The sequence below is a fragment of the Gopherus evgoodei genome, chromosome 6, assembly GCF_007399415.2.
Source record: "Gopherus evgoodei ecotype Sinaloan lineage chromosome 6, rGopEvg1_v1.p, whole genome shotgun sequence".
Lineage (NCBI taxonomy): Eukaryota > Metazoa > Chordata > Testudines > Testudinidae > Gopherus > Gopherus evgoodei.
The window spans coordinates 113,366,689-113,390,223 of record NC_044327.1 but is presented as its reverse complement, the minus strand read 5'-3'; the positions used below and the strand labels follow the sequence as shown (position 1 = coordinate 113,390,223).

General features: G+C 44.2%; 1 protein-coding gene across 12 annotated transcripts in view; it reads left to right on the top strand.

Moving 5' to 3' along the window:
• LOC115653285 (maestro heat-like repeat-containing protein family member 2B) overlaps positions 1-22,760 on the top strand; it is a 28,277-nt gene extending 5,517 nt beyond the window's left edge. For 6 of the 12 annotated variants that reach the window (XM_030566338.1, XM_030566336.1, XM_030566334.1 and 3 more), the window contains 20 exons: positions 350-570; positions 1,559-1,701; positions 5,361-5,487; positions 6,369-6,528; positions 7,084-7,182; positions 8,618-8,769; positions 9,301-9,444; positions 12,140-12,232; positions 13,024-13,093; positions 13,211-13,324; positions 14,045-14,118; positions 14,382-14,504; positions 15,776-15,859; positions 16,525-16,669; positions 17,140-17,180; positions 17,506-17,647; positions 18,964-19,016; positions 21,485-21,592; positions 21,945-22,064; positions 22,300-22,756. In XM_030566338.1, coding sequence (XP_030422198.1) covers positions 6,441-6,528; positions 7,084-7,182; positions 8,618-8,769; positions 9,301-9,444; positions 12,140-12,232; positions 13,024-13,093; positions 13,211-13,324; positions 14,045-14,118; positions 14,382-14,504; positions 15,776-15,859; positions 16,525-16,669; positions 17,140-17,180; positions 17,506-17,647; positions 18,964-19,016; positions 21,485-21,592; positions 21,945-22,064; positions 22,300-22,554 — 1,905 coding nt within the window. In that variant the 5' untranslated portion in view covers positions 350-570; positions 1,559-1,701; positions 5,361-5,487; positions 6,369-6,440 and the 3' untranslated portion in view covers positions 22,555-22,756. Of the gene's footprint in view, positions 1-349; positions 571-1,558; positions 1,702-5,360; positions 5,488-6,368; positions 6,529-7,083; positions 7,183-8,617; positions 8,770-9,300; positions 9,445-10,268; positions 11,323-12,139; positions 12,233-13,023; positions 13,094-13,210; positions 13,325-14,044; positions 14,119-14,381; positions 14,505-15,775; positions 15,860-16,524; positions 16,670-17,139; positions 17,181-17,505; positions 17,648-18,963; positions 19,017-21,484; positions 21,593-21,944; positions 22,065-22,299 lie in introns of those variants that run through there. The other 6 variants (XM_030566335.1, XM_030566332.1, XM_030566337.1 and 3 more) reach the window with 5 other exon arrangements.
• The last annotated feature ends 775 nt before the right edge of the window (positions 22,761-23,535 follow it).

Here is a 23,535-nt window from a genome sequence, read left to right as displayed (position 1 = left end):
AAGCAAAGGAAACCAACCAACCACACTCAAGGGTCACTGTGCATTCTCCAAGGCAGTTTCTTCTCTTTCTTTGTTTGGTGCTTTTATTTTATATAAATTCAACCAGGAGCAGATTTTCAGATAAAACCAATACTGGAAAGTGTGGCAAACAGAGAGAGGGACTAAACCAAAATTCAAAATGATGTCGAGAGAATGAGAAATTCTACACTGGAGCAAATGTAGCGACCTATTGGACTGCTTACATGTATGGGCCCAGATATTGAAATGTATTTAGGTTCCTAACAGCTACTGATTTGAGTGCGAGTTAGGAGCCTAAATACCTTTGAGGATCTTGTCCATGTAATTACAGCACATACCTGGTCGGCAGCAGATTATGTGGTACGCTACAGTCACATCGATGTCATAATAGTGCTTGCACAATCTGCACTGGCTGTCCTGGACATGACAGACTGAGAGACCAGTTGCCTCTCAGTACGGGAGCTCTTTGGAGAAAGGACTGTCTGGAGGAAGTGTTGAGGAAAGATTCAAACATGAATACATTTGTGACTGAGCAGGAGGTAACCGACAGAGGTAAGGGTCAGCACTGTATTTTCTAGATCCAGTCTATATTCACACACACATTCAGAAAGCCTAGGCATACAGAGAGATTAGTTGTAATGTTCTCCATTTCTGTGACCAGAACCTCAGCTGCTGTAAATCAGTGTCGCTCTGTTGACTTCCTTGTAGCTGTGTTGATTTACACCAGTTGAGGAGTTGGCCTACAGCCTCTGGACCTGGAAACTTTCCTGAGAATCTGATTTTCTATTGAATGTTATGGGGGAGGTCTCCCTTCTTTTCTCCCAGGGGTTTTATATTTATTGTGGGTCCTCATTTTGTGTCTTCTTCATCCATGGTGCCAAGATCTAGTTGTGGAATCCATCGGAAATGGGGGAAATTAGAACAAAAAATGTGGAAGGGCTTCTCCTCTGTCTGTCTAAATGAAGCTCTGCTAATATCTTAAATGCAGGATAAGAAAGCATGGGGTCACATTTCTTAGCAACACTAGTGCTCCTAATCCCACACTATCACTACTGCAGCTAAATGGGCAGTGTAGGTTACAGTTAGGATTCAATTTGCATCTGGATGTTAGAACTGAAGGATGCAATTTGCTTAAAGGATGGGCAATCACCTAACCTCAATCAGGACGTAGGTGCCTTAATATGGATTTAGGAGCTTCAGTTTAGGCACCCAGTTTTGAAAATTTGGGCCATAAATTATTATTCTGTATGCTATCAAACCTCATCAATTGATAGTAAAGAGAGAAAGGAAGATTATTTTACATGGGGATCTACTTGAAAGGAGCAAATTTTCTTCATTATGATTTCCCCCCAAACACGTTGGGCAGTTCAGCAAACAAACCTGGTCATCAGGAGGAAGGAAGAGGATTTACATGAGTCCCAGGTCTACTTCTCACAGTGTTTGGGTGCCTGCAGAATCTTTACTGGATACTGAATTAAAGAGGCCAGCACCAATTTCTACTATCAGTGGTAACCAGCCAAATCCTTTTCTTTAATTTCAGGTGTTTATAATGAGGTTGTTTCCCTCTTGGCACATATGGATGACCAAGATAAGGACAAAATTGCCCTCAGGATTGCCTGTATAGCTGAGACCAAGCTGGCTAGCATTGTGACAGTTCTGCTAGAGAAACTGCAACTGGATGAGGTAGGGCAGTTTCATGAAATTACATCCGCTTTCCATGTGTCCACACCAAATTCTGTCTGACTTCATGGGGAAGTGCATGGGGGTAATTCAGTCTAGAACGTGGCCTGGCGCACAATCAGCATAATCAATATTCACCCTTCTGTCCTCAGGCATGAACTCATCATGCAAAATGCTGTTCTTACAGATCAGGATGATATAATGCTCTATAAAGAGAGTATAGTCCTTTTACACACAGTGGAGTACATGGGCTGTATACAGTAAAAGTACACTATAGGACTAGCAATAATCTCTTTTAATAATACTTTGCCCTTCTTTAGCATCTTCATCCAAAAATCTCAAAGCGCTTACCTAATACTAGTGAATTAAGAATCTCAGCACCCTTGTGAGAATGGTCCCCATTTGCAGGTGATTTGTGTCACAGGGAATTAAGTTACTTGCTCAACACCACTTAGCAAGTTAGTAAAAGAATGTGACTAAAACCCAAGTGAACTGACTCCCTGCTCTTATTCCTAGCCAACACTCCTTTCTTATGATGACATATTATTGAGATTATAGCACTGAAGAGACCTTATCTCTATATTTTCTACTGGGGGAATTCTGCAATAAAAAAATAAAAATGATGCACACAGTATTTTAACATTTCAGCAAATATACAATATAATTGCACCAGTTCAAATTATTTTTGATGATTTATTTCAAAATCCCTGTCAGCAAGTATGTCTGTGTCAATACAGACAATGAAAAGGATTCAGGAAATGTTTTTTGACAAATAGATTCCTTATTATGCATATTAATACAGAACTCTGAGTAACAATTCATTTCAACTCACTACAGAACCATATTTCTGGCACCCCTCAGCCACAGTGCAAAGGCTTGGTGGAGTCAGGGGTGATGGAGGAGCTGAGGGAGGGGGAAGTAAATTGCTGGGAAGGAACCTGGGTATGAACTTGGAGGGTTGCTGGGTATGGGTGGGAAATGTATGGAACAGGGTTTTTTTGGGAGGGGCGGGGAGGAACTGTTAGGGAGCGTCCCCCCCATTCAGACCCTGGCTGACCCCTAACCTCTCCCATTCAGGAAGGCACATCTGCCCCTGTCTCCATGTGTTCCTGCACCCTCATGGGTCCTTGCACCCCCTGGCCACATATGTCCCCTCCACCCCCACTCAGACACCCACTCCCCTCATCCCCATGTGTCCCTGTGCCCCCTCCCCCATCCCCATGTGTCTCTGTGCCTCCACCCAACCACTCCCTGTCCCTGTGTAGCTCTGCACCTCCTCCCCCATCGCTATGTGGCTCTGAACCTCCCTCCCCCCGTAACCCTGTCAGTCTGTCTTCGGAAGACAGCTCTGTCAGTCTGTCTTCGGAAGTAGAGGTCTGCTCAGGCCCAATTTTGCAGCCCAACCTGAACGGGCCTCAAGCCCACTCACCTCACCCTGAGAGGGTTGAATCATTTCCCATCCTGGTCCCAACCCTTCCCCCCCAACTCCCATTCAGCCCCTGCCTCAGTCTGCCGTCCCCCACTAGCCCTTATGAGCAGAACTGAACTGCTTGTCTTGGCCTCCTAGTACTTTAATTATTTGAATTATTCGATTAATGATGAATCTCTTCTGGTTTCAAAGAATAAAATTGTTGCATAATCCAGAGCTACTTGAAGTACGTAGAGCTTATTCCTAAATTATCAGTGACAATTTTCAATTAAAAAAAATCCTCCTTACATTTAAAAATTAACGGAAGGAGCTTCTCCCCAGTGGAGCTGTGTGTTCTGATTGCAGTTTGCAGAAGCATCCCTTTTCAAGCAGCACACTGGAATGTTTAGCCAATCAAGAGATCTGATTGGCTTTGAACATTCCAAAGGGCTTTATGACCTTGGCATGCAGGTCACATAGGTTTACAGACTCACAGGAGACAGAGCTGGAAAAGACCTATTGGCTCATCCAGTCCATTTCCCTGCTAATGCAGGAGCATTCCCAGCAGCCATTTTCCACTGTTTTGGCCAAACTAATTTTAAAAGCCCCTAATGACTGAGCTTCCACTGTTTTCCTAGAAAGACTGTGTCATAACCTTATAGACCTGTCTCCCAGGTGGGGCATTTTTCTTGTTATTAAAGTCTAAATTGTATGTCTTTTTTTAGTTTAATCCCATTACTCCTACTTTTACCTAAATGTATTATACTAAAAAATTCCTCTCCTTCCTTGGTGTTCACACCCTTCAGATAGGTGTATGGTATTATCATGTCTCCCTCACAGTCACCCCTTGGCCGCATCGGCCATAGACAGCTCTGTCAGTCTGTCTTCGGAAGTAGAGGTCTGCTGGGGCCCAATTCTGAAGCCCAACCTGAATGGGCCCCAAGCCCACTCACCTCACCCTGAGAGGGTTGAATCATTTTCCATCCTGGTCCCAACCTTTCCCCCCAAACCGGATACTGCCACCGCATCCTGCTCATGGGGCCGGCGCAGCGGCAATAATGTGCACTAACGGCTTGATCCTCTGACACTGCCCCCTGCTGTGTTGATCCCATGGGCTAAAGGAGGAGAACTGACCTGACCTGAGCCCAAGAGAGTCCAGTTGTTTTCTCATCCAACCTGACCCTGATGCCTGTAGTCAGATCCCATAGGATTTGGGTCAGGTTGCAGGGCTCTATTCAGAAGTCAAATCTGCCAGCCCCGTGCATTCTTTTTTGTTCTCCCATGAATTACTTCCAATTTGTTGATCTCTCTGGGAATGTGGTGCTAGAAAATGCAATAATCCAGATGCAGTCACGCCTCAGCTGAACATGAGGAACTGTCCTCTTCCTGCTTTCTGCCATGATCCCTGTGTATAAAAGACCTAACCCACATGGTTCTTTGTGGTAGCCATCACCCCTTGCATATACATGTTGACTTTGTGTTCCACGGTCACCCCCAGGGCACTTGTTGCTTCCCACTTTTCACCCTCCCATTTTGTCAGTTACTTCTACCTCCTTTCCAGATGTGCTAGTTTGCAGTTTTCTGAAAGGAATCTTGTTCTCTGCTCAGGTTTTTAATTTCTCTGCGTCCCTCTTTATTTTTAATCTGTCCCAGCTGATACTATCATCTGTGAATTTCTGCACTGATGGGCCTCCTAAAAGACACCTTCAAGTGTGCAACTGTCAATGTAGATCTAACTGCTGAGCTCCTTTCCCCTAGGAGCTGTTGAGGACATACTGCGGGAGTTGGGTATTTTGTAATTCAACATTTTCAAATTCTGTCTGGAGTGGACAGAGCAAGGGCAAAGTGGTAAATGACACTCGATAAGGGGGCAGTGAAGGAGGCTTCTTCTGGCTCTTTTCTCTCCTGGAAGATTAAAATATGTCAATTGCTCGGCTGCTTCTGAAGTGCTGCTAAATGCGCTGATTGTGGAGGGCATGGCGTATTTTACACCAATTAAGCCAATGGATTAGTTGTGTGAGCATGCTGGCTGAGGAGTCAGTGTGGCCTAGTGGATAGAACTCTGGATAATGACTCAGGAGATGTGGATTCTCTTCCTGGCCACGGACCTGCTCTGTTATGATAAGACTTGGGCTAATCATTTCATGTTTGGATTGGAAGCTCTTTAGGGCAGGGGCTTATTTGTCCAATTACTGTATGATCATCAAGAAAAACTTTTCCCAATTGTTTGTTCTCTTTTCTGGTTTGTCCCCAGCAAAACAGAGTAGACATTTACTATGTCCTGGAGAAGGTATTACAGCAGGACACCGGGGGCCTAGAGAGAAGGCTAGTGAACAAAATAATAACCCTAGCCTTTGACCAGATGAGAGAGAGTCAGGTAAGTTAATTCTCCTGAGCTACTAATCAAAGGATCCAAAGCTTTAACTAATTAAAACTCTTTTTTTGGAGGGGTTGGGGGGTAAACTGTATACTGAAATGAAAATGTATTCTTCTGCTAGAAGCCCACACCTTCCTCCACAGCAAAGCCCAGTTCCTAGACAGCACTTGTGCACATGCATAAGATGGAAAAACTCACATGTGAAAGTTACACATGTGCTTAAGTGCTTTGCAGGATCAGGACCCGAGATGCATGATATCAGACACAGAGACAGGCCTATGGTTTCTTCATGAGCACGTCTTTCCCATAGTCTACTAGGGATTTCATTTTTGATACTGATGTTATGTGGGAGGCGCTCTGATACTATAGCGATAAGTGGCAGTATAAAACCCTAAGACAGACAGAATCTGAGCTATCTCCAAAAGCAGCAGCATTGGATTTAGAATCTAGTTGGCCAGCAGGAAAACCCATGGAAAAATCTCTCTCTTGTTCCAAAGGAAGTCAGTCTCCTTTTGGGGGACAGTTTATTCCAGGAAAGCTCTCTGAATATCTTTGAAGCTGCCCAGTCTGTGTCTTACTACCTCCTTAGGGAAGGGTGGGGCAAAATATCATGTGACTATGGTGACCAGTCATCCACCACAAGGAGCTAATAATGAATAGTCTAACTAAGCAGCTTGCAAGCAACTCAAAGGCTGAAGGTTGTTTTGATTCAATAAATATTTATGACTAATGAGTCTATCCACAGAAAGTTGGCTGGGTTCATTCACAACTTATGCACAGAAATAAGGACTTGACTCATCTAAACAACTCTGGCTAGTGCAACCGGCTTCAGTCACCTCAGTCTCTCTCACTCTCTCTCTCTTTTTTTTTTTTAGCAAGTAACAGTCAACAAATGAAGTCAAAGTGGCAGCTAGCAACACGTTAGTGACTCTGGCACGCTGCTATTTCGATCATGTCATGTCTGAGCTGCTCTGTCATCTGAAACCACCAAATCTGCCTGAAGAATTTGTTTTAATTACGTTGGGAAACTTGTCATCAGCCTATGGTACGGTAGCTTCCATCTTTTGTTTCAAAGTTATCACCTTTCATTTAAGGACAGGGGATTACTCTCTCTACCTAAAAATGTTGCAGCTAAACGGAGCTCTGCTTGAGTGTGTGCGTGCGTGTGTGCGTGGAGAGACCCCGGATTAACTGCTCTTGCTAGTTTTGGCTTCCAGATCATGAGCTATCCAGACGGCGGTGCAAGCTCTAACTTCTGCCCCCAACTGAAGTTCCTTAGGGATGGGAATGAGTGGAAGATCAGGTCTGGTGGAGCTCTTCTCCACCCCGCTTCCCATCCGGCCCCAGTGCTCTCTGCCCTTACGCTGGGAGTGAGTTGGGCAGCGGGCACAGCTGTGCACTGGTGGAGGATTCCTCTCTTCAGGGTGCATCCCCCACTGGCTTTCAATGGCTGCTTTAAAGCCATTCTGCTCTGCTTATGCAGTGCAAATTGGCCCAGGAGCCCCTAGCACCCTGCCCCACAGTGTTTCTAAGTGTGTTCTAAGAAGGCGTAGAGCAGCCGATTATCTGTCTTCCTTTCTCTTCTGGCCTTTCTCTGCAGCACTTAAGTGTATCCCTTTTGTGAGAATAACCCTGAACGCCATGTTCCACATGTTGGAGTTAGTCAATGACAGCCGGATGAGACAAGCATTTTGTGGTGGTAAGTGCCAGCACTTACTGTAGGTGCCTAGAATGGCTATTGAGGGGGTCTTGGTACAGATTGGAGTGACTGACCAAGTCTGCAAACAGGCCCTGAACTGTGCTCCCTGCCCTGCATTGCACCAGGTGCTTTGTTCCTGGGCTCCCGTGGCACTCAGTGAAGTGGAGAGTGCTCCTCACTTTGCAGGAGGCGCTGAGCATTTGTAAGTTCAGGCCCTTTATGACTCATGGATATAATTTAAAATAAACAGACACAAAGGCTGAAGCTGCCCATCTGCCAGAAGGCTCCTGGGGGAGGAGGTGAAGGGAGCAGATTTCAATACTGTACATTTAAAAATCCCATTTCCCACTCCATCATTCATTCTCTTCCCTTAGTTTCTTTATCATCATTTCCTCTCACCCTCTTTCTCTGTCTTCTCTTCCTCTCCATTTCTCTCTTCCTTTGCTTTTCAGGTGATGCTTAGTAAGGGATTAATCCTGTGCCTTTGAGGTAAATGGAAATTTTTGTCATTGACTTCATAGACAACAGGATTGGGCCCTAATTCTTCTTAGCAAGGACGCTAGATACACCTAATTTCAGGGCAAAGTGCTCCCCACTACCTTCAAATCCCAGTAAAGCCAATGGCTGTTAGGGGCACTCAACATCTTTCAGACAAACTGTAACTCAAGATAAAATCATCCAGTGTTAGGGTTAAATAAACAATAACTGCAGGTATCAGAGGGGTAGCCGTGTTAGTCTGGATCTGTAAAAGCAGCAAAGAGTCCTGTGGCACCTTATAGACTAACAGACGTTTTGGAGCATGAGCTTTCATGGGTGAATACCCACTTCGTCAGATGCATGTCATAACTGCAGGGGACACGAGTCATTCAGAGGAGAGCTTGCTGAAATATTTTGGTTTTTAATTATATTTTCCATAATTTTTTCCCCAAATTTGATGAAAAACAAACTTGAAAAATGTCAATGACAAGTTTGATCAGGAAGTGTGCATCCAGTGGTTTGGAGCATCTAAAGAGGTGGCTGAATTTTTTTTGATTTTTGAAAAATATAAATGATTTTTATACTTTGCAATTTTGAAAGAAAAAACACTATCAGTAAAGATTTTTCTTTGAATTTAAACTGCTTTTTCAAGCAGCTCTAATTAAGAGGTAACAAGGAAGGGAGAAAAAAATTGTCTTCAAATGATGGTAACTGAAAAAAGATTGAGAGATCTGCAAATTAAAAAATGAAAAAGCCTTTTGAGAAATAAGGCATGGAATGGGAGGAAGAGAAATAGCTCAGAATTGATCTGGGATTTCAGCATCTAGTCCTGAACTAAGCAGTAGCTGCCATGGAAATGTAGTAAACTTTAGGCCTAGGTGTATTCATTGGTAAAGCAACTTTTCCTCATTACTAATATGTCCTTTTCACATTGCCTATCTTCTCTCTGTCCATACAGTTCTGGAAAAATGGTCAAGGGCAGTAAAGCTCTTTTTGACTAACTGGGAAAAGTGCCCATTCCCTATAGCGGGTGAATTGCGACTCTGCAATCATTTTCTTCCCATGTATTCTCATGTGACCAGCAACTGGCTGACCTGTGAGGAGCCGGAGGTGAGAACTGCTGGCTTTCTAAACCTTTAGCAGAAATTGTAATGTTAAATTCTATGTATCTGGCACTCTTTGTGATGATGGCATTTAATGGTAGGTCCTTTTGGATGGAAAAGAGTGTCATGTAAAACATCTAAACCCAAACATTTATAATGTCACCAGGTCATGGAAATTCTGTCTGTACACAGTGTACATGGATTCTAGTTTTATGCACCTAACGTGCAGATGAAGACGGGCTAGTGGGCTAAATTAATTCCTCCATTCGGCCCCAGTGGAGTTCCAGCAGGGATGAGTTGGCCTAGAATGCATTCTTATCTGGGGAAATATCTTACCTGGTATAGTTGTGAGGTACATTAGAATATAATCCTGAAACCAACCCTACGAGTCCTGGTTCTTTACCAGGAAATCTTGAGATAGGGCCGTTCCTACAGTGGAACAAGGGAAGTTGCAGGCATTAGAAGTAGAAGAGGTGTGCCCATTGGATGATACTGAATGAATTAGTAGGAACATAAATTCTGTGTCTCATCTATGCAGCTCAAGCAGGCAATCATCAAAGCCCTTGGTCCCATGATGAGCCTTCTGCTCCATAAAGAGGAGTATCGGGATCAGATATTTGAAACGATCTCATGGCTCCTTGAACAATATAAGGAGGACACTCATGTTTTTCACATCACGAAGGTGAGGTACCAGTCCTTCAGGTAACTGTCTATGTGTCTGTATGTATGAACTGCACGAGGAGTTTGCTGCCAGTGGGGTTTCCTGGTTGAGACAGTGACTTGTTAGAAAATAAATATACACACGAGTTCTGGGTTTATACACATGGTGAGTCAGGCAACAAGATTTGTAGGTAAATGCCTCTTATGAAAAAGCATCCTCTGTTTCCTGGGGAGGATGATAAGGAGATAAAAAACAAAACACCTGCGCCCCTCCCCAAAAAGATACTCCCTCCTTGTGATTTCCTAGTACATCCTGTCAACTCTGTGTCTATCTTTTAGTTCATAAGCTGCTCAGAGCAGGGGCTGCCATATGTTGTCTCTGGTCAGTACCAAGCCAACAGTCAGTGGTTGAAAATTAATACTAAGGAGGCTTGAGAGTCATTGCTTTGGATTCTGTAACTAGATGGATCTAAAAGCATTGCCTGTCTATTTCATCTCCCGTTCTATGCAGTGCTGTTGTAGCCATGTTGGTCCCAAGATATTAGAGCACCAAGGTGGGTGAGATAATCTAATTAAAGATATTGTCTCACTTCCCTTCTCTCTCTATTTCAAATACCCTGAGTACCACATGAGCAAGAAGAAAGGGGCCATATTCTGTCTTCAGTGGGGCTACACAGTTGTAAATGAAGTCACCAGACAGCTGTAACTTCTTGGTAGTGATATTTACTCACCATCTCTGTTGGTTGAAGCTTTCTGGTACAGAGTATGTGGTCACATTTGGGGTTGAAAAACCCATGATTTGGAGGGAACCAGTACATCATGGACTTGTTTGATAGCATCAGGGCACTACACATCTACTTAAATATAGTAAAATCTGTAGATGGCATCAAAGAGATTCTGGAAGCTTGAAGCAACAAAGGAGAAAAGTGTTTAGATGCAGGAAGGAATTTGATTTTCAGCTTTTTTATCAATAACCTGGCAGAGGACATAAAATCGTCCCTGATAAAGTTGGCAGATGAGATAAAAATTGGGAAGTGGTAAATAATGAAGAGGAGAGATTCAGAGTGATTTAGATCACTTGGTAAACTAGGCACAAACAAAGGTGTGTTTAAAAATGGCTGAATGTGACTGTGTGCATCTAGGCACAAAGAATTTAGGCCATACATACATGATGGGGGATGCTGTCCTGGGAAGCAGTGACTCTGGAAAAGATTGTGGGGGTCATGATGAATAATCAGCTGAACATGAACTCAAGCTGTGGCCAAAAAAGCTAAAAAGCATAAAAAGGAGACTCTCAAGCAGGAATACAGTGGTTATGTTATCTCTAAGTCTGGCACTTGTGTGACTACTGTTGGAATACTGTGTCCAGTTCTAGTGCCCACAACTCAAAAAGGGTGTTGATAAATTGGAGAGGATATTGAGAGAAGAGTCACAGTGATTACAGGATTAGAAAACATGCCTTCCAGTAGTAGAAGCGAGGAACTCTATCTATTTAATTTAACAAACTGAAAGTGAAAGGGTGTGTGATGGGGTTTCCCTACACCCCATTGGTTCAACAGGGGTTAATCCTACTTTGTGGGCCGAGGAGGCCATGGCCTCTCCTCTCTGCTGGGCATGCTTCAGCTGGAACCAGGATATAAAAGAGAGCCGCTCAGCTGAGTCTGGGATGGCTGCCGAAGGGAGCAAAGGTGCATTGCAGGCTCCTGCAGAGAGACTGCCAGTGCTCCAGGATTCAGTGTCCAGCTGGACTGTGGCTGCAACCCACGACCCCCAGCCACCCAATGCCAGAGACGGAAGAGAGACCACAGAATCCCTGAGACCGCCAGCTGCAGAAGAATGGGTGGGAAGTAGCCTAGGTGGACTAAGCACTGATCCAGCTGAGGAACCTGGCTTTGACGCGGCATGTTTTGAAAGGATCCCTGCTGAGTTGGTGGCAGATACCCCTGCGGCAAGACAGGGCCCTGGGCTGGGACTTGTGGAATAGGTAGGAGCCAGTGGAGAAGGGCTGGCCGCTAGGCAACACTTCCCTGCCACAAAAGGTGGTTCTGTTGACTCTGGCCACTAGGCAGCACTGCCATACCTAGAAGAGTAGCCCTAGTGACTCAGGCTGTTGGGCCGTGGACCCTCACAAAAGGGCTGCTGCGCTGATACCAACCATTAGGCTATGCTGCCCTAGAAGCCAGGACTGCTGCGGTGGCTAGGGAGACTAGGCCAGCTGGGCCGCCCGAGATCTACTTCAATTCCTCCACAGCCTGGTACCAACCTGTTGGATGGACCTGCCCTGTGACAGGGTGACTTAATTACGGTCTATAATATCTTACATGAGGGACTCATGTTTTATAATGGGCTCTTCAGTCTAGCAGAGAAAGGTGTAACTTGATCCAATGGCTAGAAACTGAAGTGAGACACATTCAGACTGGAAAATACCATGTACATTTTTAATGGTGAGATAATTAACCATTAGAACCATTTACCAATGGCTGAGGCAGATTCTCCCTCGCTGACAGTTTTTATATCGAGATTGGGATGTTTTTCTAAAAGCTCTGCTCTGGGAATTATTCTGGGCAAGATCTGTGGCCTGTGTTATACCGGAGGTCAGACTAGATGATGGCAATAATCCGTTCCGGCCTTGGAATCCACGAATCCCCTAAATCTGCTTCAGTCACTACATACTGCTCCTGTGTGTGCCACCATCTGACTTTTACCCTCTGTTGCAGAGTCTGAGCCAGCTCTTGGAGGTCTCTGGTGAACATAAGATCCCTCTCCCTAAAGGGGAGTTTCAAGCCATCTGCAGTGCTCTGCACAACCAGGTGAGGGGTAGTTTTGCTTGGATCCCTTGAGTTAGGCACAGCAGATCTGAAGCATATTAACAATCCAAATCTATCGAATGATAGTGCAGAGCCTGGGGACCTCCTCATGCCTTCCTGATTTCTGCAGGCTCAAGAGTGAGCAGGTAGCAGTCTCATTTTCTTAGCTAATATCCAGCTCAGTTTGTAAAGCAATTTCACCATAAGCCGATTATCAGGGGGAGTCAGAATTGTACAGTAAAAACTGTGGCTGTGTCTTGATTCGATGAGCTCTGCTGCTCAAAACACTCTAGCTTCTCTTATCTAATGTATTGATTCATAGATTCATAGATTGTTAGACTCTAGGACTGGAAGGGACCTCAAGAGGTCATCCAGTCCAGTCCCCTGCCCTCATGGCAGGACCAAATACTGTCTAGATCATCCCTGATAGACATTTATCTAACCTACTCTTAAATATCTCCAGAGATGGAGATTCCACAACCTCCCTAGGCAATTTATTCCAGTGTTTAACTACCCTGACAGTTAGAAACTTTTTCCTAATGTCCAACCTAAATCTCCCTTGCTGCAGTTTAAGCCCATTGCTTCTTGTTCTATCATTAGAGGCTAAGGTGAACAAGTTTTCTCCCTCCTCCTGATCATTGTGTTTGATCCTTGCTGTGCATTCAGTACCATCCACCTGGGGTTGAGACCTCTAGTTGGAGACGTAGGAAGTGGAAGCTTAGAAATTAATTGAACATTTTCTTTTCAATTGCTTCTGATTAGTTTTTCTTTGACCATTTCCCTCCTTCCCACAGATCTGTTCTCAAGCTAAGCCGCTCAGCACAGAAAATCACGCAGAGCTGGTCCATTGTATAATTCTGCTAGGTAAGGGGAAGAGACTCTGAGTTACACAGTGGTTTCCGTGTAACTTCCTTACCTTTGTAAGGTATGGTAAGAATAAGAGTTCTGTCATCAGTGAGGACGTGATTTCTTCCCTTGCAGCCCGTTCTTCTCCGGAGGATCTGATAGCATTTCTGCACTCCCAGCTGAAGATTAAGAATGAGGCTGTTTGCGTGACATCTTTGAATCTGCTCAGAGCTATTGTTGATGCTGACTGTAAGTAACACAGGAGCAACTGTGCTAGCTGCCCTCTTGGCCAACATGCTGAGGATTGAGTTGGGGACACCCAGAGCTAAAAGCATAGCTACTATAGATTGAGCTGAAGAACCAAGGCTTTGTAGGCATGGCAGGGCAGTAACAGACTCATCGCCTCTGCAAATGGGGCACAGAGGCTCCATAACACACAGTCACCAGTGCTCTGGATATCCACTAAGGGACCAAATGCTGCCCTAAGTTACCCCCCTATGGCCACACAGAAATCAACAGGTTCAACTAAGTGCTGAATGTAGCCCAAGATATTTTTCAACTTCAGATACAGAAGCTGACTTGGGGTTAATGCACATTAACAATCATCAGATAAAAATAAAATAGCCCTCCTGACTCAATCATCAGTATTAGACACTATAGACTAGATTCTGAGTTCTGTTATACTGTATAAACACAGATAAACCTCGGTGACCTCAGTCTATCTAACTCTGTGAAAATATTTCCATCATGGCAATATGATGGCACTATTTATAGCAATGGAATTATTTTAGATTTACACTGATGTAACTGAGACCAGAGTCTGGTCCTATATTTTCCCCACTGATTCTGTATATGAGAGAAGCTTGGTACTATTCTTAAATGGGGCCTTTTGAAATCCAGGATTAATTCCAATGTGGAAAGTGAGTGTGTGGAACAAAGAAGTACTGTACACCTCTCCTTATCTTTCAGTGCCCGAGACAAGACTGAAAAAGTTTCTGATTGTGAAGGCAGTGAAATCCACTCTGGGTGATCAGAATGCTACGGTAAGAGTGTGTGTGGAGCAGTGAAATATTTCAGTTATTTTCAGTGATATGGGATGAATGGATATGTGGGTGGAGCTTTCATTCAGATCCAGAGGAGAGACTGCAGACTAGAGAAGGCATGTCATTCTCCTGCCTGTGTTAAATGGATCCATGTTTATAAGCCAAGGAGATCAAATCAAAAGCATAAGGACTCTCATATCCTATCTCCTATTTCAGGCAGAAGGGATAACAATAACTCATGTGTGTCATCTCTACCCTTGCAGGTGAGGACGGCAGTTCTTCATTTCATCCGGAAGCTGCTCAGCTTGGAAAGTGTGGAGAATTGTGAAGCATGGGAGATGGTAGCACATGTTTTCAGGGAGTTCAGTGTGTCCACCAGCAAACTGGTAAGGAGAGTTCTGAGCACTGAGGACTCGGTCCTACCATTCTTGCATGCTGACTGCTCCCATTGACTTCAGTGGGAGTTTTGATTCAAGGACAACTGGACTGAATGATTAGAGCCAGAATCTGATCAGTTATATTGGTGTAAAGTCAAGGTAACCCCACTGACTTTAGTGGCGTTACTCTGGATTCATACTAATGTAACAGAGATCAGATGCTCACACTGGGTATTTACCTCTAACAGAGTCATCTAGGTTACTCAACCCTCTGATGAATCATTGAAACTTCTGAAAACACCATTTTTCAGTGAAATATTCTAGTACAAGGAAGCACATCTCTTTGTTTGAAATAGACTCTCCAGAGAACATAATGATGCCCAATTCTGTGGCTGTTGAAGCAAATGTAAACTATCTGCAAAACAGCAAGGTTATGCAGGTTGCATCACAGACTGTCAGGAGCCTGGAAAAGCTTGCTGCATATTTCCCTCACTACATGCTCTCATCTACATGTACTAGTTTAAAAATATCTTCAGTCCGTATTTCTATGCATGGACACAGCCAAGGGCTCCAGACACTTTGTGCTCCATGATTGGATCCATGATCTGTATTAACGTAAACAGTTCAACTTTAGAGCAAGTTGTTGAAGATCTTAGCTCTGCCTGGCCCCTTTTCTACAAAGTTGGAGCTTGTGGCAATACTCTCCTTTTTCACACCCACACCCATCTTAAGGAAGGCTGCTTTTTCTCATTGGGCCAGTTTTGCTCTCCTTTAAACTGAAATCAGTAGAGTCAATCCATATTTTAGTCCGGTGTAAGTAAGAGGAGAATTAGGCCCGTTGATAGAATCACACTCACTACACACGAAATGACCAAGCTGGTTGGGGCATCAGAACAAACAGAGTGGATCCCCCTGCTTCTGCATATTGATTCCCACTGGGCAGAGTCTGAATGTTTTTCCTCAGAGATAAAAAGATGAAACAGTTTTTCAAATTTAAAGAAAATTAACCCTGTTGGGGAAACTCTTTTGTGTTCAGTGAATCATTCCCTTCACTTTAGGGTTTTCCTAAGCCTGGGATCTGACCCACCAGTTAGGAGTTTCTATTATTCCCTTCCCTTCAGATGGTTGTGCACTTCCAGTGCAATATGAAAGCAGGCATAGGTCAATGTTCAAGATGGCTTTGTAAGAGAAGGACACTGATTCTGCTAGCCAGTGTCTTGCTACTAGCTAATAAGTTCTATAGAGCTATCTCACAGCAGGGTACAACACTTCTCACCCAGGCTATTCAGGAAGAAAACACTATCCAAAGCCTGTGCATTGACATCCTGCAATGTCTGGACACCTCAGTCAGTGGAATGACCCAAGTAAGTGACCTGTTGCTACTGCTTCTTGAAATAGGGACGTTCTTCCTTACATTCTTTGTACTTCCCCACAAGGAAGCTTTTTGCACAGTCAGCATAATGGAGGAACAGTATGTCAAATTCATGTCAGGGATGGTGTGACCCCTTCATCATGGAGTAAGTGGTTCACATTAGAGAAAAGATAGAAAGCAATTTAACTGGAAGAAATCATGTTGCAGAGATCTTCTCTTCATTCTTTCCACTGTCTGAGTGCAACTCCCCCTTAGATCCTCCATGAATACTTCTGATCTTTAGATTTGGTGATCCTGGATTTGAACAGATCTTAGGTCTGGGAGTGTGCCTTATCTAGGTCTGTAAAGTTCTGGGTGAGTTGATGGTGCTATCTAAATAGCTCCATAATGCTGTAATGCAGGGAAGGAGGATTCATCTCTGGGTGAGAGCCAAATTGCTCACCAAAGAAGGCAGTGTATTTAAAAGATAGAGTGAGGGGGCACCAGCCAGGTAGAGTGAGATGATGGGAGGAGAGAGAGATGAGGTGATAGGTAAGGGAAGGGTCAGTGATGAATAAAAGGAGAAGCTACATGAGAGGGAGGGATTCAGACAGCAGGATACTGGAGGTGGGGGAATGGAAATAGCTGTGTACTGAACAGTCTCGCTCTTCTCTGCAGGTGCTATGGCCAAGGCTTCTAGAATATGTGGTGCCAGCTGAGTACACTGGTACTTTGAAGCCTCTCTGCAGATGCCTTAGGGAACTGGTTGAGAAAAAGCAGCAGGAAGGAGAAGAAGCTGCTTGCCTCGACTACGGTGGACCAGGTTTATAACAGAAACTCTTTCCTTTATTCTCTCCAAGCACACTATGAAATGAACAGGTTCAGTCTGCTCCAGTTCTCTCATCTGCAATGAGAAGGCTAAAATGAATGAGAGATGGTCTTGTGATTGCAACATGGCCATGGGAGGAAGCTAGGAAATGTGGGTTCTGTTCCCAGCTTGCCACCAAAATTCTGATGTGACCTTGGGGAAATCACTTGCTCTTTCTCTCTCAGCTTCCCCACTTGTGACATGAAGGAGTAATTAATGCCAACCTGATAGAGGTGCTATGAGGCGGAATTCATTCATGTCTGTAAAGCATTTGGAGAAGCTCAGACTGAAAGCACTATGGAAATGCAAGCTATGATCAGCTGCATTGAACACTGGTGGGCACGTTGGGAATGGCTAGGTGAATAACATCAGCAGGACTCTCTGAAAGCCTGGCAAAATTAATGAGATTCTCTTTCTTTCCCTAGTGAAACTCCCTACACCCCAGGGGCTGCTGGCACGACTCCTGGTGAGTAGACCATGAGAATAGGTTTTCTGTGGAATATGAAGTGGGACAGTTAACTATATAAAAATAGGTTTTCTAGCCAGATGCTTGTAGACAGGCTGAGGAATGTGTCTGATTGGATCTCTCTGTCTCTGCCCTCTCCTGAGACACACTGTTCTGGATCCTCACACTAGCTAGAATGCTTTCTTCTTCAGGAAGGCGCTGCAGTAGAATCAACAACTCTATTGTACGGTCTCCACAATGAGAGAGTCTGAACTATTCTCTCCTTCAGGACCAAACTGGTATTGTGCTGACAAAACTTAGCCTGTTCTTTCTCTCTCATTGGCAGGTAGTAGCCTCATCCCCTTATTCAGGAGAAGGACACGGATGTGCTGCCTTGCAGTTACTACAGGCCCTGCACCAAAATATCCATGCAGCAGTGGGTGAGATGTGGGTAGTAAAGATCCCATCTCTGGTGCAGTACATTGAAGGTAAAGTGCTAGTTAGGAGAAGTGCGGTCCATGGAGAATAGATGGGAAGCCAGAAAATGCAGCTTCGTATGGACATGTGTTGTGCCATTCCTGTTGCAGTATGTGGGAACAGTGGGGAATTGAAATTGGGCTTCTAGGCCCTCACTTTTCCTTCATCTGGATAACTGTGAACCACTGGGGTAAATCCAGAGTTGATCCACTGAGGCCAATTCAATCCGGGCAGAATCAGGCCAGGAAGGTTTCAGCTGAATGGAAATTTTACAGCAGTTCCCCCCACACCTTTGCTAGGTTAATGTTTGGGAAGATGAATTACGCGTGAAGCTGGAGGTTAGTGAAATATTTTGGCGTTACCTATATAGTCTGATTTTGCAAACTGAATTTTTCTGAAAATTAACCCCCATGTTTACTTTCAAGGGTGACTCAATTAAAAAACCCAGAGTTTTTCTTTCTGTAAGGAAACCTGAGCCATAAAAGCCAGGTTGGCCAAGTGGGTGCCCTATGTAGACTCTAGGTATTGGGGGCCTAATAACGTCTTTCATCAATTTTACAGTGGTATGAATCTATTGACCTCCTCAGTCAGTGTAGGCTGTGTCTACACTATGGGGTTATGCCAGCAGAGCGCCAATGATGTAGCTCTGCCAGTATAGTCTCTGTGGAGTATGACAGACCCTACATGGAGCATAACCCGATATGTTTCTGATGACTGTCAAGCCCCACAATGTTCAGGTAGGTTTGATATTCAAAAACAGATTTAAAAAATGAGCTGTCTCTTCCCTAGTGGTTGTTGCTGTACAGAGTCTCCAGTACTACCTTGTGCCGACATTAAAGAAGGGTAGGTTAGAGCTGGACATTCAGAAACAGGGCTAGATTCTCAGCTGATGTAAATCAGTATAATTCCATTGACTTCAGTGAAGCTACACCGATTTACATCAAGTTAGGACCAAGTCCAGAATCTCTTATTCTACAGGAAAAGTTTGTTTTCATATTAAGCCCAGTCTTCTGATGTGCTGAAGAGTTTTGTGAGATGCTAAGTACCCTCAGCTCCCATTAAAGTCAACAGGAATTGGGAGTGCTGAGTATCTCACTCCTGGTGGGTTGACTGACCCTGAATAAAAATGCCAGCAGGGTACATAATATGATACTTTCTGTTGGTCCAGCAAAGAATGTTGGCGTATGTCCCATTTAGCCTTGAAAGCCCAGGTGTGTTACAGCTTGGCAGAGCAGGGGTTTTCGAAGGACTAACTGCAAAGGAGATTCCTGGGACAACTCTTCTTGCTAACCTAGGTGACATTATTGTTTTGCCTCCTGCTTCATAGGAAACACAGAGAATTCCCTGGACTGTGCGCGGTGGGAGCACATGCTGCTTCAGGTACAAGACACCTTTCAGCTATATTGTCACAGCCCTCCCTCCCCCCTCCAAATGTATCAGCTGGGGAAAATATTAGTGATAAACTATTCATTATAAACAGAGCTGGTCAGACCATTTCATTTTGTTCACTGAAAACTGGCCTTTTTTATTTTCATGGGACATTTTCAATTTTTTTTTTTTTTTACACAAAACAACCACAACCCAAATGGAAAATGTTCAGTTTTTTAAAATGGAAGTTGATGTTTTGGGTTTTTTTTTCATTTGCTTTCCTGTTTGTCTCCTTCCCCCTGCCCTCCCCACCCCCGGCTTTTTCAGTCACAAAGTGGAAGAGGGGAGGAAAGGCCTGGGGACGAGGTATAAAGGGAAGGAAAGGGGGAAAACAAAGAACTGAATAATGATCCTTTTTGATTTTGAAAAGCAAAATATTTTTGTTTCTTTCACTTTTCATTTGTGTTGAAAAATGAAGAAAACAAAAAAATTCCACTTGTTTTGTGAAATGAAGTTACCATTGTTCAACCAGCTCTAGTTATAAATAACTCCTGTGTTACCACTGGGAACAACACAAAACTTAACCAGAAAACCAACATGCTTGTGGTGCTAATGCACCACTAGGGGACATCTAAAGGATTCTTTTTTTTTTTTTTTTTTTTTTGCCACTCAAAAGAAAATTTGCTATGAGAAACCCAAAAAGGAAAAGAGACAAGACAGGGTTTGGTGACTGTATCTCATGAAGAAGCCTTTCTGGTCAGAAAGAGCAATTTACAGCCTCATGTAAATCCAGACAAGGAACATTTTTATGGCAAGTGCTGAAAATGAAAGGAAGGGACCTAGTGATAAATACGCCCCAGAAGGTTTGGAGTTCCATTTGGGGTTGGATTACACTCTAGAATTTCCCATTCCAGATCCCAGCCTTATTTGAAATTCTTTGGGCTAAAAACTCAAATCAGATTAGGTTTTCTTATGAGGTTTCTGATATTTTCTGGCTGCTGTTCAAAATTCAGGCCTGAAACAGCAAAGTGCTGAGAGTTACTAACCTCTGGCTGACTTCAAAGGGAGTTGATGGTGTGACCCCAGGTCCTTTGGGTGCCCACTGACTTAGGCCACAGGATTCCCAGGATCTGATCTCTATATAATCAAAGGGTGTCATGTGAAGCCTTTGCTGGATACCTGCGCCACACGGCTCATCATAATCATTGCACAGTGACTGGATGGAGAATATATAAGATGTTATGGTTGTATACTGAAATTGATGCTTTTAAGGTGTGTGAGTTGAGGCTGGTCACCAGAAAGTGATAAACAAGTTTCTTTCAGGCAGGAGATGCTTATCTGCCTGAATGGCTGTATGTAGACAGAATATTTATTCACAGTGGATGCTAATCAATAGAGGAAAATTCTAATCAAGTGATTGCGAAGTCTCCAGAGGAGATTTGATACAAGAAAAACAAGCAAACAATAGGGGGTACCCTGTTTACAAGTGAAGACAATGGATGCTTGGAACCCTATCTGGAGGTCCAGAGATATCCGGCACCAGGTATCCTTCACCTATTGGACGAACTGCCAGCTGGCTTGTCTTCTGAATGGACGATCACCTTTGGTCTGGGTGTTTCATGCTGGGAGAGGGATTTGGGGGAGCTATCCTTTGTGAGACAGGGGAATGTTTGGTTATCCAGGTATAAGCTCTAGAAGTGTGTTATGATTTTATTTTGACGTAACCATTTGTTTACATTAATTTTACTTGCTCCTTCTCAACTCTCTGATCTTTGTGAATTGAACTCTGCTTGTTTTCACTATAAATGTATCTAAGTGTGTGAAATGGAGCGGTGACTCTGAGGTGAAACTGGTAAGGTGGTCTGTAGCAAGCCTATGAATTCTGTGAGTATCCAGTGGAACAGGCGCTGGACGTTGTGGGGCTGCAGAGAGGGCTCGGCGGTTGGACTGTACCGATTGCTTACCTGGATGGGGTGAAAGGGACGTGTTTGTGTTTCCTGTGGCTGGCAGAGCACAGAGAAGGCTTCCTCATGCTAAGGGCAGGTGGTAGTGAGGTACCTCACAACCCTGGGGACGTGGCATAAAGGGTCCAGAGCACTTCAGAGAAGGTTCCTGGTCCTTTGTAGTCCAGGTCCCTTTGTTGAAAGTTCATTAGACTCATCCTCCATCCACTATAAAATCACTCCTCAATGGTCAGATTTCTTGGCGCCATCTCATTCTCCAATACTCTGTCCATCTGGGTTTGGAGACTGAGAGGAATCATCAGGCAAAGGTTAAAGAACAACAGCAGAGGAAGTCTGGGTTGTCGATGTTTATAGTTCTCAATAGGGAAATAATCTTCCCATGACACCTGAATATTGGAAAGTTTACAAGAGAGAACAAGGAAGGAAAAAAAACACCAAACAAACAAACACACACCCCACAACAACCCCCAAATTCTTGCAATGAACCATCTGCTTTAACTCTTGTTTTACACTCAGTTCCTAAGAACATCTCTGGAGATGATAGACGACAGTGCCTGGAGCAGGCAGATAAGCCTTGAGTTGAGCCAGCAGATGGCCGGCTACGCCAGCCCCTCCAATGAGAAGGTTTGTTCTCTGTTAAGGCTTCGTTTCTAGTTAATTTCCCTTTAAATTCTGAGGGGGAGGCTGCTTAAGGCTTCTCTCAAGGCTTCATTACTTTCTATTTTATTCTGCATATACAATTTGTTTTTACTTGTTCCCTGCTTTCTTGCCCCCCTGCCCTTCCAATATTTGCTTGGACAGGCTGCTTGTCTGTGCTGCATTGTTGGTTCTCTGGCTGGGCTAGATGATGGGATGTTTCTGCAGTATGGGTGCTTGGACTTGGCTATCTTGTTCCTTCCTGAGTGTTGCTGAGCTGGGTCTGTACTGAGAGGCACGTTGTGTTACTGATATCTCGGTGCTGGTTTCTTTCTTTCAGAGTTTCCTGTATAAGGCGCTAGGAACATCCTTGGCAGTTTGTCAGGACCTGGTCCATGTTAAATCACAGCTTCAGCAATTTCTGACAACAACAGATTATATGGAAGTCCCTGAGAGACAGGTGAGGACTCTGTCCCTCTCCCCACTTTACCAAGTAAACCCTGAATGCTCCCTGTGGGGCTCAGCTCTGAGTTGGCCTGGGACAGATGCCATTTCGCTTCATAGCCTCTTCATTGCTATTTCACTCAGGCCCCGCTCCCCATGTGTCTCACGCCTGACTGGCGCTTTACACCACTCCAGGTGAAAGGAATGGACTCGTGGGTTAGATCCTAACCAGTATTTTTCTTGGGTGACAGGGAGTCATTTCCATCCTCGCATTCTCTGCTGAGAGCCATCTGGACCTCACCTTGAACGCACTTCAGGAGTTTGGGGCTGCAATGAGCAAGGTTAAGGTTTCTGGGTTCATCAGCCGCCTGAAGGTAAAGGAGCCAGGGGGTTCTCTCAAACTTCCTCTCCCTCTAAAGCAGGGGCAGCAGCTCTGGGGTAGTGTCTCCTCTGGTCAGCTAGCATTGTCCCCCAGTGTATGCGTTCTACGTGATGCCTGCAGTTAAGCAGAGAGAAGCACAATCTGGAGCTGGGGTTCTCGCAAATGATTTTATCATCTGATGTCTCATGGCTTGAGCGCCCCTCCCATGCACAATGTGTGGGAACTACCTCAGTGGCTTGCATGGAAAAGCATTTAAGGTCTTTTTAGCGTTTTTTTTAATCCCAGTTAGTAGCTGGAAATGAGGAGGTGTTGCAAGCAACATGTGGCCAAGCAACCTGCTTTAGGTAGACCACCATCCATTGTCTATGGATGACAATTATGGAACATCTGATTTAGAGCAGTGGTTCTCAACCTGTCCAGATTAGTGTACCGCTTTCAGGAGTCTGATTTGTCTTGTGTATCCCAAATTTCACCTCACTTAAAAAGTACTTGCTTACAAAATCAGGCATAAAATTATTAAAAAGTATCATAGCACATTATTACTGAAAATAGCTTATTTTCTCATTTTGACCATGTAATTATAAAATAAATCAACTGAAATCTAAATATTGTACTTGCATTCTTTGTAGTCTGCTGTAAAACTAGGCAAATATCTAGATGAGTTGATAAACCCCTTGGAAGACCTCTGCAGACCCTCAGGGATACACAAATAGCCCTGGTTGAAAACCACTGATCTAGAGGCTAGAGTAGGAGACTAGGCCTCTGGGCTTCCACTGCTGGCTCTGCCATTTACTCACTGTGCAGCCTTAGGCGAGACGTGTAGCACCTGATCTTGTACCCACCAGTGTCAATGACTAAGCTCCCGTGTACTTCACTCCTGTAGGTTCAGCATTTTAGGCTCTCTGTGTCAGAGTTACCTAGTGGGAATGATGGAGATACTAATCTCTCCACACCTCACAGTTATTATATTGCTTAAATACTTTTTGAAAGTGGTTTGAGATCTTTGGCTGAAAAGAGCTTTGCAAGTGCAAGCTGCTATTGCTGCTGTGAGGAATTCCTTGGTCAGCAGCAGGTCAGAATTCCAAAGCAAGAGGAATCAGAAGAA